Source organism: Cetorhinus maximus, chromosome 17 (assembly GCF_964194155.1).
Source record: "Cetorhinus maximus chromosome 17, sCetMax3.hap1.1, whole genome shotgun sequence".
NCBI classification, from domain to species: domain Eukaryota; kingdom Metazoa; phylum Chordata; class Chondrichthyes; order Lamniformes; family Cetorhinidae; genus Cetorhinus; species Cetorhinus maximus.
In genome coordinates this window covers 103,914,550-103,927,787 of record NC_135895.1, presented here as the reverse complement: position 1 = coordinate 103,927,787, position 13,238 = coordinate 103,914,550, and the positions used below count along the sequence as shown (strand labels likewise).

The 13,238-nt window shown below is 43.4% G+C and overlaps 1 protein-coding gene across 3 annotated transcripts in view; it reads right to left on the bottom strand.

The window, feature by feature from the left end:
• Positions 1–8,436, bottom strand: part of uchl5 (ubiquitin carboxyl-terminal hydrolase L5) — a 49,751-nt gene extending 41,315 nt beyond the window's left edge. For all 3 annotated transcript variants that reach the window (XM_078561742.1, XM_078561744.1, XM_078561743.1), the window contains exons 1-2: positions 8,278–8,436; positions 4,655–4,718 (exon numbers count right to left, since the gene is read on the bottom strand). In XM_078561742.1, the coding sequence (XP_078417868.1) occupies positions 4,655–4,718; positions 8,278–8,353 (140 nt within the window). In that variant the 5' untranslated portion in view covers positions 8,354–8,436. The remainder of the gene's footprint in view (positions 1–4,654; positions 4,719–8,277) is intronic.
• Positions 8,437–13,238: the final 4,802 nt, after the last annotated feature.

The following is a 13,238-nucleotide window of genomic DNA, read 5'->3' as shown; positions in this document are numbered from 1 at the left end:
TGCACTTCATGTTCACAAACCTTACTTCCCATTCCCTCGATTTTGCTCACACTAATTATGAACACTGAAATTCACTAATGTAAAGAGTTAGAAATGGATTCTGCCACACAAACAGTTACCCGCAACAATGTGGCTACAGACACTGCCACAAGATATAGTGTAGCAGCTCCTGCTCCCCTCGCCTAACTCCTGAATCTTGAATAGTTACATGCCGTTTTAGATCTTTCCCAACATAACAAATTTATATTATGTTTCTATTGCCAATTACTTTGAATTTTTTTTTAAGATTCTTTGGTAGATTTTGTTGCATGTTTATTCAATTTCTATGCCTCTATACTTGCCTCCACTAGTTTGCCAGCACCGACTGTGCTCTAGGATTTATGTACTCCCAAAGCCTCATAATTTCAGCCACACAATGTAATTTTGGCCCTGTCTGCTTTGCTGGCCTCAATGCCCTCCTCTCACCTTGTACTGCTTCATCGGTCTCTGGAACTGATTCTGCCTTGAGCAGCTTTCCTGCTCCGCCCAGACACTGGAAATAAGCTAAAGCCTTTCCCCTCCACCTACAATCTAAATTGGTTACTACTACCCCTCCAAAATAGTATGTGCAAACAGAACACAATTAAGAACTGCATCAACAATTCCTGCTGCACAATAAACTCTCACTTGTTAAGGGATTTTATAAGTTGCAAAATTAAAATTGCAGAGATCAAATTTGGTACAATAAATGAAAAAGCATGCAAAGAATTGGTCATAAAGCCATTAACCATTTTTAAAGATGTAATCCACTGCACTTTGAAACTCTGTAACAAACCTTCAAAAAACAGCAAAGCCCTCCAAGTAGGAACACTCTTTCTCCAAACACTATCAACTATTACCAAATGCCAACACCCCTGAACATCGGCTCCAGACCCCATGAAGTCTCATGGCATCAGGTCAAACATGGGCAAGGAAACCTCCTGCTGATTATCACGTGTCGCCCTCCCTCAGCTGATGGAATCAGTGCTCCTCCATGTTGAACACCACTTGGAGGAAGCAAAGAGAGTGGCAAGGGCACAGAATGTACTCTGGGTGGGGGACTTCAATGTCATCACCAAGAGTGGCTCGGTAGCACCACTACAGACCTGGCTGGCCAAGTCCTAAAGAACATAGCTGCTAGACTAGGTCTGCAGCAGGCGGTGAGGGAACCAACAAGAGGGAAAAACATACTTGACTTCATCCTCACCAATCTACCTGTTGCAGATGAATCTGTCCATAACAGTATCGCACAGTCATTGTGGAGACCAAGTCCTGCCTTCACATTGAGGATACCCTCCATCGTGTTCTCTGGCACTAACTCACCATGTTAAATGGGATAGATTTCAAACAGATCTAGCAACTTAAGAATGGGCATCCATGAGACGCAGTGGACCATCTGCTCGAACACAATCTGTAATCTCATTCTCCGGCATATCCCCACTCTACCATTACCACCAAGCCAGGGACCAACCCTGGTTCAATGAAGAGTGCAGGAGGGCATACCAGGAGCAACAACAGGCATAAATAAAAATGAGGTGTCAACCTGGTTAAGCAGCAAGTGATAGACGAGCTAAGCAATCCCACAACCAACAGATCAGATCTATGTTCTGCAGTCCTACTACATCCAGTCGTGAATGGTGATTGACAATTAAGCAACTCACTGGTGGAGGAGGTGCCACCAATATCCCATCCTCAATGATGTGGGAGTCCAGTACATCAGTGCAAAAGATAAGGCTAAAGCATTTGCAACAGTGCATGATCCATCTTGGCCTCCTCTGGAGGGTCCCAGCATCACAGGTGCCAGTCTTTAGCCAATTCAATTCACTCCACGTGATATGAAGAAACAGCTAAAGGCAATAGGTACTGCAAAGGCTATGGGCCCTGACAATATTCCGGCAATAGTGCTGAAGGCCTATGTTCCAAAACTTGCTGCACCCTTAGCCAGCTACAGCTACAACAAACACTGGCATCTATCCTGCACCGTGGAAAATTGCCCAGTTATATGCTGTACACAAAAAGCTAGACAAATTTAACCCGGCCAGTTATCGCCCCATCAGTCCTCTCGATCATCAGTAAAGTGATGGAAGAGGTAATCAACAGTGCTATCAAGCGGCACTTGCTTAGCAATAACCTGCTCACTGACGCTCAGTTTGGGTTCCGCTAGGGTCACTCAGCTCTTGACCTCATTACAACCTTGATTCAAACATGCAGGTGAACTCCAGAGGTGAGGTGAGAGTGACTGCCCTTGAGATCAAGGCCACATTTGACCGAGTGTGGTGTCAAGGAACCCTAACAAAACTGGGATCAGTGGGGAAAAGGGGGAAAACTCTCCGCTGGCTGGAATCAGCACAAAGGAAGATGGTTGTAGTTGTTTGAGGTCAGTCATCTCAGTTCCAGAACATCACTCCAGTAGTTCCTCAGCCCAAACATCTTCAGCTGCTTCATCAATGACCTCCCTTCCATCATAAGGTCATAAGTTGGGATGTTTGCTGATTGCACAATGCTCAGCACCATTCACGACTCCTCAGATACTGAAGCAGTCCATGTCCAAATGCAGCAAGACCTGGATGACATACAGGCTTGGGCTGACAAGTGGCAAGTAACATTTGCGCCACACAAGTGTCAGGCAATGACCATCTCCAACAAGAGAGAATCCAACCATCGCCCCTTGATGTTCAATGGCATTACCATCTCTGAATCCCTCACTATCAACATCTTGGGGATTACCATTGACCAGAAACTGGACTGGACTAGCCATATAGATACTGTGGCTACAAGAGCAGGTCAGAGGCTAGGAATCCTGCAATGAGTAACTCGTCTCCTGACTCCCCAAAGCCTCTCCACCATCTAAAAGGCACAAGTCAGCAATGTGATGGAATACTCTCCACTTGCCTGGATGAGTGCAGCTCCAACAACATTCAAGAAACCTAACACTATCCAGGACAAAGCAGCCCACTTGATTGGCACCCCATCCACAAACATTCACTCCCTCCACCACCAACACACAATGGAAGCAGTGTACACCATTGCCAAGATGCACTGCAGCAATTCGCCAAGCCTCTTTAGACAGCACCTTCCAAACCTATGACTGCTACCTTCTAGAAGGAGAAGGGCAGCAGACACATGGGAACACCAACAGCTGCAAGTTCCCCTCCAAGCCATTCACCATCCTTACTTGGAAATATATCACCGTTCCTTCACTGTCACTGGCTCAAAATCCTGGAACTCCCTCCCTAACAGCACTGTGGGTGTACCTACACTACATGGACTGCAGCGATTCAAGAACGCAGCTCACCATCACCTTCTCGACTGCAATTAGAGATGGCAATAAATGCTGGCCTAGCCAGCAAAGCCCAGCTGCATGAAAGGATAAAAAAAGCATTTATATGAATCTGATGAGTGTCAAAGCTTAGGTTAGAAACAGGTGACGCTGAGGGCAATAGTCAGATTACTTTTTTCCTAATACTGTGATAACTCATTACCATTAGATTATTCAGTTTCACAATCATGCATTCATCTTATCAAAGATGAATTCTCACCAAAACCTTTAGTGTCTATTAAGATTAGAAGTTGGAGAAAAGTTAAATGCAGAATTACTGACGTCAGGAAATCAATTCTGACAAGAACACCAACAATGTTATTCCTGTAGCTAGTAATGTCAGAGAATGACACAACACAAAGAGGCCACTCACCTCACTGTGCCTTTGAAAGGGTTATCCAATTGGTCCTATTCTCCTACCCTATCCCCACAGACTCACAATTTTCCCCTTCAGTCTTCATCCAATTATCTTTTAAAAACTATTACTGAAACTGCTTCCACCAGCCTGTCAAGCAAGGCATTCCAGATCACAACATCTCACTTTGTAAAAAAAAATTCACCTCAGGTTTTTTGCCAATTACGTTAAGCCTGTGTCTTCTGGTTACTGGTCCTTATGCCATTGGAAACAGTTGCTCCTCATTTAGTCTATCAAAACCCTTCATGATTTTAAGACCTCTATTAAATCATTCCTTAACTTTGTGTTCCAAGGAGAATAATAACGGTTTCTCCCTTTCTCCAGGTAACTGGAATCCCTCATCCCTAGACCATTCGAGTTCAATCTCCTCTGCACCCTTTCCAAGGCATGACATCCTTCCTAATGCGTGGTGGTGAGTTTGACACAATAATTCAGTTGGGATCTAACCAATGTTTCACAAAGGTTTATCAAATCTTCCTTACTTACGTAGTCTAACAAGGCCAAGAATCACATTTCTTTAAGTCAGCCTTCTCAACTTGTCCTGCCACCTTCACAAAGGTTTGTGCACAGACACCACCAGGTCCCTCTGTTCCTGCACCCCCATCAAAATTGTGCCATTTAATATTTACTGTCTCTCCTCATTCTTCCTACCAAAACACATCACTTCACACTTCTGTGTTAAACTTTATCTGCCATGTGTCTGCCGATTTCCTATCTGTCTACATCCTCCTGAAGTCTGTTGCTAACCTCCTCGCTTTTTACGACTACTGATCTTCCCTTAACTCGATGTGCTGATTTCTTTTTTGTATGTCAAGATAAAACCAGGGCTGAAACACCAGCAAGTTTTTCAACTGAATACTACAGATTTACAGGCTGCATTTTACTCAGAACTGGTTACTTACTTTAACTTATCAAAGTGTTCTGGTTCTAGGCTCCATATTTCTTCCACCTGAACGCCTTTGCACCCTGAAAAAAAAAAACAGCTTGGAATTAAATACTGGTAAACTTTGTTTAAGAATACTCTGAGGTTTGTTTAATGCATTCCATAGCCTGGGAAGATGAGGTTGAGGCAGAAGATGCGCCATGATTGTATTGAATGACAGAGCAGGTTTGAAGAGTCAAATGGGCACCTGCTCCTATTTCTTAATTTTTCTGTTGTGAACTTTCAGTCACCTGCATTTAATAACACCTAGATCTTTTTCACCCTCAACCACTTTCAGTACCATTTCCAGTAAATGATAAGTATATTCTGTGTTAGTCCTCCCTACTTGCATTTATCTAGGTTAAATGGCATTTGCCACTTTTTGCCTATTCCCCTATCTGAGAGTATGTGCACAGAAGGGACAGTAGAAGAGTGTGAGAAATATGTTATTTATAAGTCAGGTAACTGAGTCAGTGTGATTTTTTGTAATTTTGTTACTAGATGTGTTAATATTGTGAAATTCACTGACTTCATTGAAAATAAATCGCTTATTTGTTTCTAACCGCCCCTCACTGACATGTTTATCAGACTGCCATTCAGAAGGCAGAAGAAACAAACATGACGGCACTTGAAAAATGATGCTCATTTCAAAAAAAGGTATTTGTCCTCCTAGTTGTGCTATCATATGGATAAATATTAGGGAGAAAAGATAAATTGGTGATCACAGGATATGGGATTCCTTGAGATTTCAGGTGACACTGAAGCTGAGAGAATATCTAATGCTGACCCAAAGTTTGTACCACATATTAATTCATAGTTAACATGGTAATTAACTTTCAGCAATGTCACTCTCAACCAGTTAGTTGCTAGGTTAGTCCAGAGATGACTTTCCTTCATACTTGTACAGAGAGTGCACTTACCTTCATTTAGCCCTTTCCACAATAACAGAGTTTCTCCACTTGCTTATCTTTATGTAATGCAGCAATAGGATATCAAAACAGAAGTATATACAATTGCTTTGACTTTCCAACTGCCCCTCTTTCTTTCTTTTCCTACCTTTAGTGTTTCAATCATCCAGACACAATACATATCTAGTGCCATTTTGTAAGTTTACATGGCACATAAAAACCGTGAAATACTTCTTACATTTGGCATTTACGAAGGTCATTATATAACTGGTGTTTTAGCATACTTATAGCACAAAATATTGCATACTAAGTAATATATTCCATTCCAAGGACCTGCCCAAAAGCAGGTCCTTAGCTCATTGTCTACTGATACTTCATCCTGAGCCATTTTTCTTGGCAGGTTCTGTCAGTGTTGTTTTACCATTGCCTTCCACTCTTCACGACAGAGTGAAGAGCAGGTCCCAACTGAAGCCACACTGTTGGAATTAATCTGAACGACATGTTAGTCATCTAGCCAACTGAACTAACCGGGCCTGCAAACAATATATAAATGCTGTTAAATAGATGATGTGAAAAATTTGCTTCATTATGAGCATTCCTTATTTTATTAATTCATTCGTTGCATGCAAGTATCAAATGCAAAGTCAGAATTTATTGTCCATCCCAAATTGCCCTTGAAAAGGTGGTGGTGGCCTGACTTCTTGAAACACTGCTGTCCATGTGGTGTAGATGTACCCATAGTGCAGTTGGGGGAGTTCAAGGATTTTGACCCAGTGACATTGAAGGAACATGGATATAATTCCACGTCAAGATGGTGTGTGACTTCCTTATTAGAAAGCGTCTGACCTGCTCTTGCATTCACAGTATTTATATGGCTGGTCTGGTTAAGTTTCTGTTCAATGGTATGCCCAGGATGCTGATGGTGGGAGAATTTAGTGATCCTGATGCCAGGTTGATACTTCATTTTTAGGTATGCATCGGTGGTGCTCTTGGCACTCCTCACTGAACCAGATCTGGTCCCCTTACTTGATGGTAATGGTAGAGTGAGGGATTTGCCAGATCATGAACTGACAAAGTGGTTGAATACAATTTTGCTGTTCATGGCTCACAACACCGCATGATAGCCCAGTTTTGAGCTGCTATATCAGTGGTGAATCTAGCCCTTTTAGCACAGTGATAGCCTTAAAGCATCAACCTCCAAACAGCAAGATGGAAGGTGTCCTTAGTGCAAAAACAGGACTTTGTCTCCAAAGGAACTGTGTAGTGGTCATTCCTACCAACACTGTCATTGGCAAATGCATCTGCGACAGATAGATTGGTGAGAGCGAGGTCAATTAGGTTTTCCCTCTTGCTGATTCTCTCACACCGTCTCAATATTCCTGATCTTCTGTTACATATAATAGAGATAATTTGTCTACATACCAGTCACTGCGCTGAAGAAAGTGATTTACTGTGTGAAGCACCAAGACATTTCACCAGGATAAGGCACTATGCGGATACACATAATACAGCACTTGTTTAAAGGTGCTGGCTTAAAGATAAATCAACTGGCTACTTAATTAGTTGTCAATTAAACATTTCAGTCAGTCAAATCATCTGGATAGCATAAAGTTGTTTGCAATTTCATTCAAAATATACAAAGCACAAATGAGGCGTAACACTTGTCAAACTTTGTCTTATTACGGCCTTGAAATTGCTGTGTGAGATCAATATTTATAACATTAAAGTGCTGTTGCGTCGCAGAAAACTTATCTGCTATCTCCCAAGCTTACTATAAAGAACAAAGCTTAAACATTTGGCCTAACCTGACATGTTCCAGTACTGGCAACAAGTGCAATGAAAGCCAAACAAATGACAACCAAGAGAAACAAATTACCCAGGAGGAAAGATAAAATCGGGATGCTTCTGTCACTAGGTTTAATGCTTAAGAGATGGTCACTTTTTTCCCCTTTGACAGGCTGCAATTGCGACCAACATGAGTGGACCTGCAGTCAGTGCCAAAGGCAGCAGCAGCAGCTCCTCTCACTCAGCCTGGCTGCAGTGTCCCAGGCTCAGGGGTTGCAGCTGGCAGGCCAAAGGCAGCAGCAGCAGCTCCTCTCACTCAGCCTGGCTGCAGTGTCCCAGGCTCGGGGGTTGCAGCTGGCAGGCCAAAGGCGGCAGCAGCAGCTCCTCTCTCAGCCTGGCTGCAGCGTCCCAGGCTCGGGGGTTGCAGCTGGCAGGCCAAAGGCAGCAGCAGCAGCTCCTCACTCAGCCTGGCTGCAGTGTCCCAGGCTCAGGGGTTGCAGCTGGCAGGCCAAAGGCAGCAGCAGCAGCTCCTCACTCAGCCTGGCTGCAGTGTCCCAGGCTCGGGGGTTGCAGCTGGCAGGCCAAAGGCAGCAGCAGCTCCTCACTCAGCCTGGCTGCAGTGTCCCAGGCTCAGGGGTTGCAGCTGGCAGGCCAAAGGCGGCAGCAGCAGCTCCTCTCTCAGCCTGGCTGCAGCGTCCCAGGCTCGGGGGTTGCAGCTGGCAGGCCAAAGGCAGCAGCAGCAGCTCCTCACTCAGCCTGGCTGCAGTGTCCCAGGCTCGGGGGTTGCAGCTGGCAGGCCAAAGGCAGCAGCAGCAGCTCCTCACTCAGCCTGGCTGCCCGCCAGTTCCATCCCCACCGCGTCCGCTGCAGCTAAAGCACGCAAAGAGAGGCGGAAAGTTTTTGGCCATACCGAAGCCCTTGATCAGCTCTGTAAAAACTCCGGGATCACTTTCCATTAGACACCATTCCCCGGCGCTACCCGCCATTTCTGCAGCAACGTGCGCCTCCGATTGGCACTGGCGTCGAGTCCACGGTCGCAGGAGGACCACGCACCCTTCCCGGCAGACACCGCGCCACGACCCGGCAGACCGCGCAGGCGCCCCTTGTTTCCAAGGCAACCGGCAGGAAACTGGGCCGGGAAAGGGAGGTGACTAACAGGGGTGTTGGGGACCTGATGATTACCATCCCATATAATCCCAACATTGTCAACCCTCGCGGATCGAATCTTCTGGACATTATGGGGGACATTACAAAAAATGTATAAAAGGAGGAGTAGGGCCGAGAATTGCAAACAATAAGCCCTTGTTCAAAAAAGGTTGTAAAGACCTGCCCTACAATTACAGAGCAGTCTGTTTAACTTCGGGGGTGGGGAAACTTCTAGAAACAACTATTCGGGATAGAATTCATAGTCACATGGAAAAATGTGGATTGATTCAGAAAATCGTGTCTAACTAACTGGCTGGAGTTTTTTGAAGAGGTAATAGATGGTTGTTGAGGGCAAGGCCATTGATGTGCTTATGCACTTCCATAAGACGTTCGATACAGTGCCACACAACAGACTTGTGAGAATATTTATGGGTCATGGAGTAAACAGGATAGTAGCATCGTGGATGCAAAATTGGCTGAGGGATAGGATACAGAGAGTAATGATTAATGGGTATTTTTCAGGCTGGAAGAGGGTTTGTAGGGGAGTTCCCCAGGGGTCGGTATTGGGACTCTTAATTTTCCTGGTATATATAAATGATATAGATCTTGGTGTGCAGGGGACAATTTCAAAGTTTGCGGACGACACAAAACTTGAGAGAATTGTGAACTGTGAGGAGGACTGTGTAGAACTTCAAAAGTTGGTGGAGTGGACAGATAGGTGGCAGGTGAAGTTCAATGCGGAGAAGTGTCAGGTGATACACTTTGGTACGAAGAACATGGACAGACAGTATAAAATAAAGGGTACTATTCTAAAGGGTGTGAAGGAGCAGAGAGGCCTGGGTGTATATGTACACAAGTCATTAAAGGTGGCAGGACAGGTAGAGAGAGCTGTTTCTAAAGCATACAGTATTCTAGGCTTCACTAACAGGGCCATAGAGTACAAGAACAGGGAGGTTATGATGAACTTATATAGGACACTGGTTAGGCCTCAGCTGGAGTATTGTGTACAGTTTTGGGCACCACATTATAGGAAGGATGTGAACGCATTGGAGAGAGTGCAGAAGAGCTTTACGAGAATGGTTCCAGGGATGAGACACTTCAGTTATGAGGAAAGATTGGAGAAGATGGGACTGTTTTCCTTGGAGAAGAGAAAGCTAAGAGGAGACTTCATAGAGGTTTTCAAAATCATGAGGGGTCTGGACAGCTTAGATAGGGAGAACTGTTCCCACTCATAAACAGATTAAGAACGAGAGGGCACAGTTTTAAAGTGTTTTGCAAAAAATGCAAATGTTAGGTGAGAAAAAACTTTTCCACACAGCAAGTGGTCAGGGTTTGGAATGCACTGCCTGGAAGTGTGGTGGAGGCAGGTTCAATTGAGGCGTTCAAGAGGGCATTGGATGATTATTTAGATAGAACCAATGTGTAGGGTTATGGGGCAAAGGCAGAAATTGGCATTAAGTTAAAATTCTCAGAGAGCTGGCGCAAATGAGCTGAATGGCCTCCTTCTACACCATAATAATTCTGTGTTTAATTTTCCTTCAGTACCATCATTTATTCCTTATTAAAATATTGGAGATGGGAAGAGAGGATCTGTAGAGACGTAACACTTTTGATAAATATATTCAATATTGAAGTGCGAAAGAAAACCTAACAATGTTATTGCATGCTTGTTTATGTTTTGAGATAATTGCTCAGTCATGCTCTTATTTTAATTGTGCAATATGTAAATGCCTTTTTATCAAAAACTAATTTTCTTTTGTCAATCAAGCATAATTATAAAATGGAGGATTTTCTAGAGTAATGAATATAAACAATGAAAACATATCTTCATAGTGCTTCTGTTTCCAAATTTGTCAACATGATTCTGGTTTTTAATAGCCATTGGCTTAACACTCGTGGTTATATGGGAAAAATATCATAGGGGTATTTCCAACAATAGGTCCTAGACCCTTGAACTGTTCCTAAATGCTGCTAGACCCATAGGTGACAATGAATTTTGTGATCAACTACATGTTTCTGTTATTTGAGTCTTAGTCTTGATACTCAGAGACCTCACTTTGTCAAGGCTCTCAAGCAGCATTTTATCATTAGCTTTTTGGAAGTCTAGATATGTTATGCAATATGGCCTTCCACAATCAATTTGGGATGAATCTGCTAAAGAGTATTATGAGCTTGGTCAAGCAAAATTTAGCACTTCTGTTGAAGGGTGTGGCTATGTTGTTCTTTGCTAATTCCTAGTCTGTCAGAACCACTCCAATATCAATTTAGTCCTTCTGTCACATTTCAGGATTTCAGACACTGCCAAAACAGGGAGAACCTTGGTGTAGTAGATTTTAAAAATGCTACTATTGAACTAAATGCAGATCTCAAGGGGCTAATTCTCAGGACAGTTGGTCTGATAGCTATAGATTAGAATTTGGACGAGGGCATCTGAACCAGCCTCCTGAAAACAATGAAGATTACTTGACATTGTAGTCACTGCTCAAACCCCTGGCTGCTGTGATAATTGCATTAATTTTAACTCAACAAGTGTCATTGCCAAGTTAAAGTGGTGGATCTTTTAGGATGGGAAAATAGTCACTTTAGACTAAAAGACAGGCTTTGTTTAAAAAAAAAACTACTTGTGCCTGTTGGAGGTTATGCCCTGGGGCGCAGGATAGAATTCAAAGCATCTACTCTGCTTAAGTTAAATAAGATGGCCTACAGAAGCGGGGTAACGTGGTGTGTCTGCTATTTTTATATCATTACTGAAGCTAAGTTTTATGAATGGAACAAAGCAAAATTGATCATAACTGTTGCTCTGTATGTTCACCTAATTAACCTATCGGGACAGAGGATAGACTAAAAGAAGAAGCCAACATGGGAAAGCAGGATCAGCAAAGATTTACCAGCATCACATCAGAACGGCATCCAAAGATGGATACAACAGGTTCCATTAGCAATGCGGAGAGCAGTTGTTCTTGGCAGATCATAGGCCAAATCTGTAAATTTGAAAATTTGGCCACTTCCCACAAGAAAGAGAAGAAGCAGAGGCTCTAAGACCATGTGACGTGATCGAAGGAAGAACTATGCATGCATTAACTCACTAGGGGAAAAACATAGGTTGAGGACAAGGTAATTCCAATAGAGATGTGCATTAACAGATATCCAGATAGTAAGAATAAAATTCAAGTAAATGGTGAGATTAAAAGTATCTTAGAGGTGACAATTTCCTTGCAAATATAGGTTTATCTTAAATCATGTTTGTGGAAAGGAGAAAAGTAGAGTTTAAAAATATATATTAAGTATTAAAAATACCTCTTTAGTTTTCCTTCTTGATTCTGAAGTCTCCAATTGTTTTAACTCTATGTTAATACAGCAAGACATCTTGATATGTAGGATAGAATCCAACAAAGCTGAGCCAAATTGATGCCTTGAGAAGGGGTTGAGGTGGCCTTTGAGTATTTAGAGTTCGCATCAGGGAAAAGAGGCAGGTCTAGAGCATTGGAGTCTGCACCAAAGGGGAGAAGCCAGCTTCGAGCAGCTGATGTCAGAGCAGTGGCTGGCTTGCAGAATTCAGAGCTAGAATTGGAGATAGATACATTAGGTAGAAAAAAGGAGCTTGCACTCTTCAGAGCTGGTATTGTAGAGGAGAGGCCAGCTTGGAACATTTAGAGGTAGGATTTATTTTGAGGCTGGGGGAAGGGGTGAAAGTACACATAAACTGCTTCTCTCTGCTTCCTGCAGGCTCACAATCACACATATATACCACCATCATAGATGCCAATGTCCAGCCAATTTGGTTCACTCCACATGAAATTATGAAGCAGATGGGTGTATTGGGCAAAGTGGAGGCTATACTTAGACAACATTCCAGTGGTAGTGATAAAAATCTTTGCACCTATCATAGCTAGCATCCAGCCTAGCTATTCTAATGCAGGAATGACACAGTCATCTAACCAACAATGTTGAAAATTAATAGGTATTTCCTATTCACAAAAAGCAAAACAAGTCTAATCATGGTTGGATGGCTCTACCTAAGAATCGACTCAGGCACGATTGTCTGAATGGGCCCTTCTGTGCTGTATCAATCTATGATTCTAGGTACCAATTACTGCCCAGTTAGCCTCCAGCATAGAAATGGAAGAAGTAACAATCAAGCTATAAAGCAACTCTAAATCACTGACAACTTCCTTGCCAATATTCAGTGTGATTCCACCAGAACCACTTGGTTCTCAATCTCATCACAGCTCTCATCCAGACTTTTTTTTAATTCATTCATGGGATGTGGGCTTCGCTGGCTGAGCCAGCATTTATTGCCCATCCCTACTTGCCCTTGAGAAGGTGGTGGTGAGCTGCCTTCTTGAACCACTGCAGTCCATGTGGCGTGGGTACACCCATAGTGCTGTTAGGGAGGGAGTTCCAGGTTATTGACCCAGCAACAGTGAAGGAACGGCAATATATTTCCAAGTCAGGATGCAAAGTGACTTGGAGAGGAACTTCCAGGTGGTGATTCTCCCAGCTATCTGCTGCTCTTGTCCTTCTAGATGGTAGTGGTCATTGGTTTGCTGTCGAAGGAGCCTTGGTGAATTCTTGCAGTGCATCTTGTAGATGGTACACACTGCTGCTACTGTGCGTTGGTGGTGGATGAAGTGAATGTGGTGCCAATCAAGCAGGCTGCTTTGTTCTGGATGGGTTTCAAGCTTCTTGAAGTGTTGTGGGAGCTGCACTGATCCAGGCAAGTGG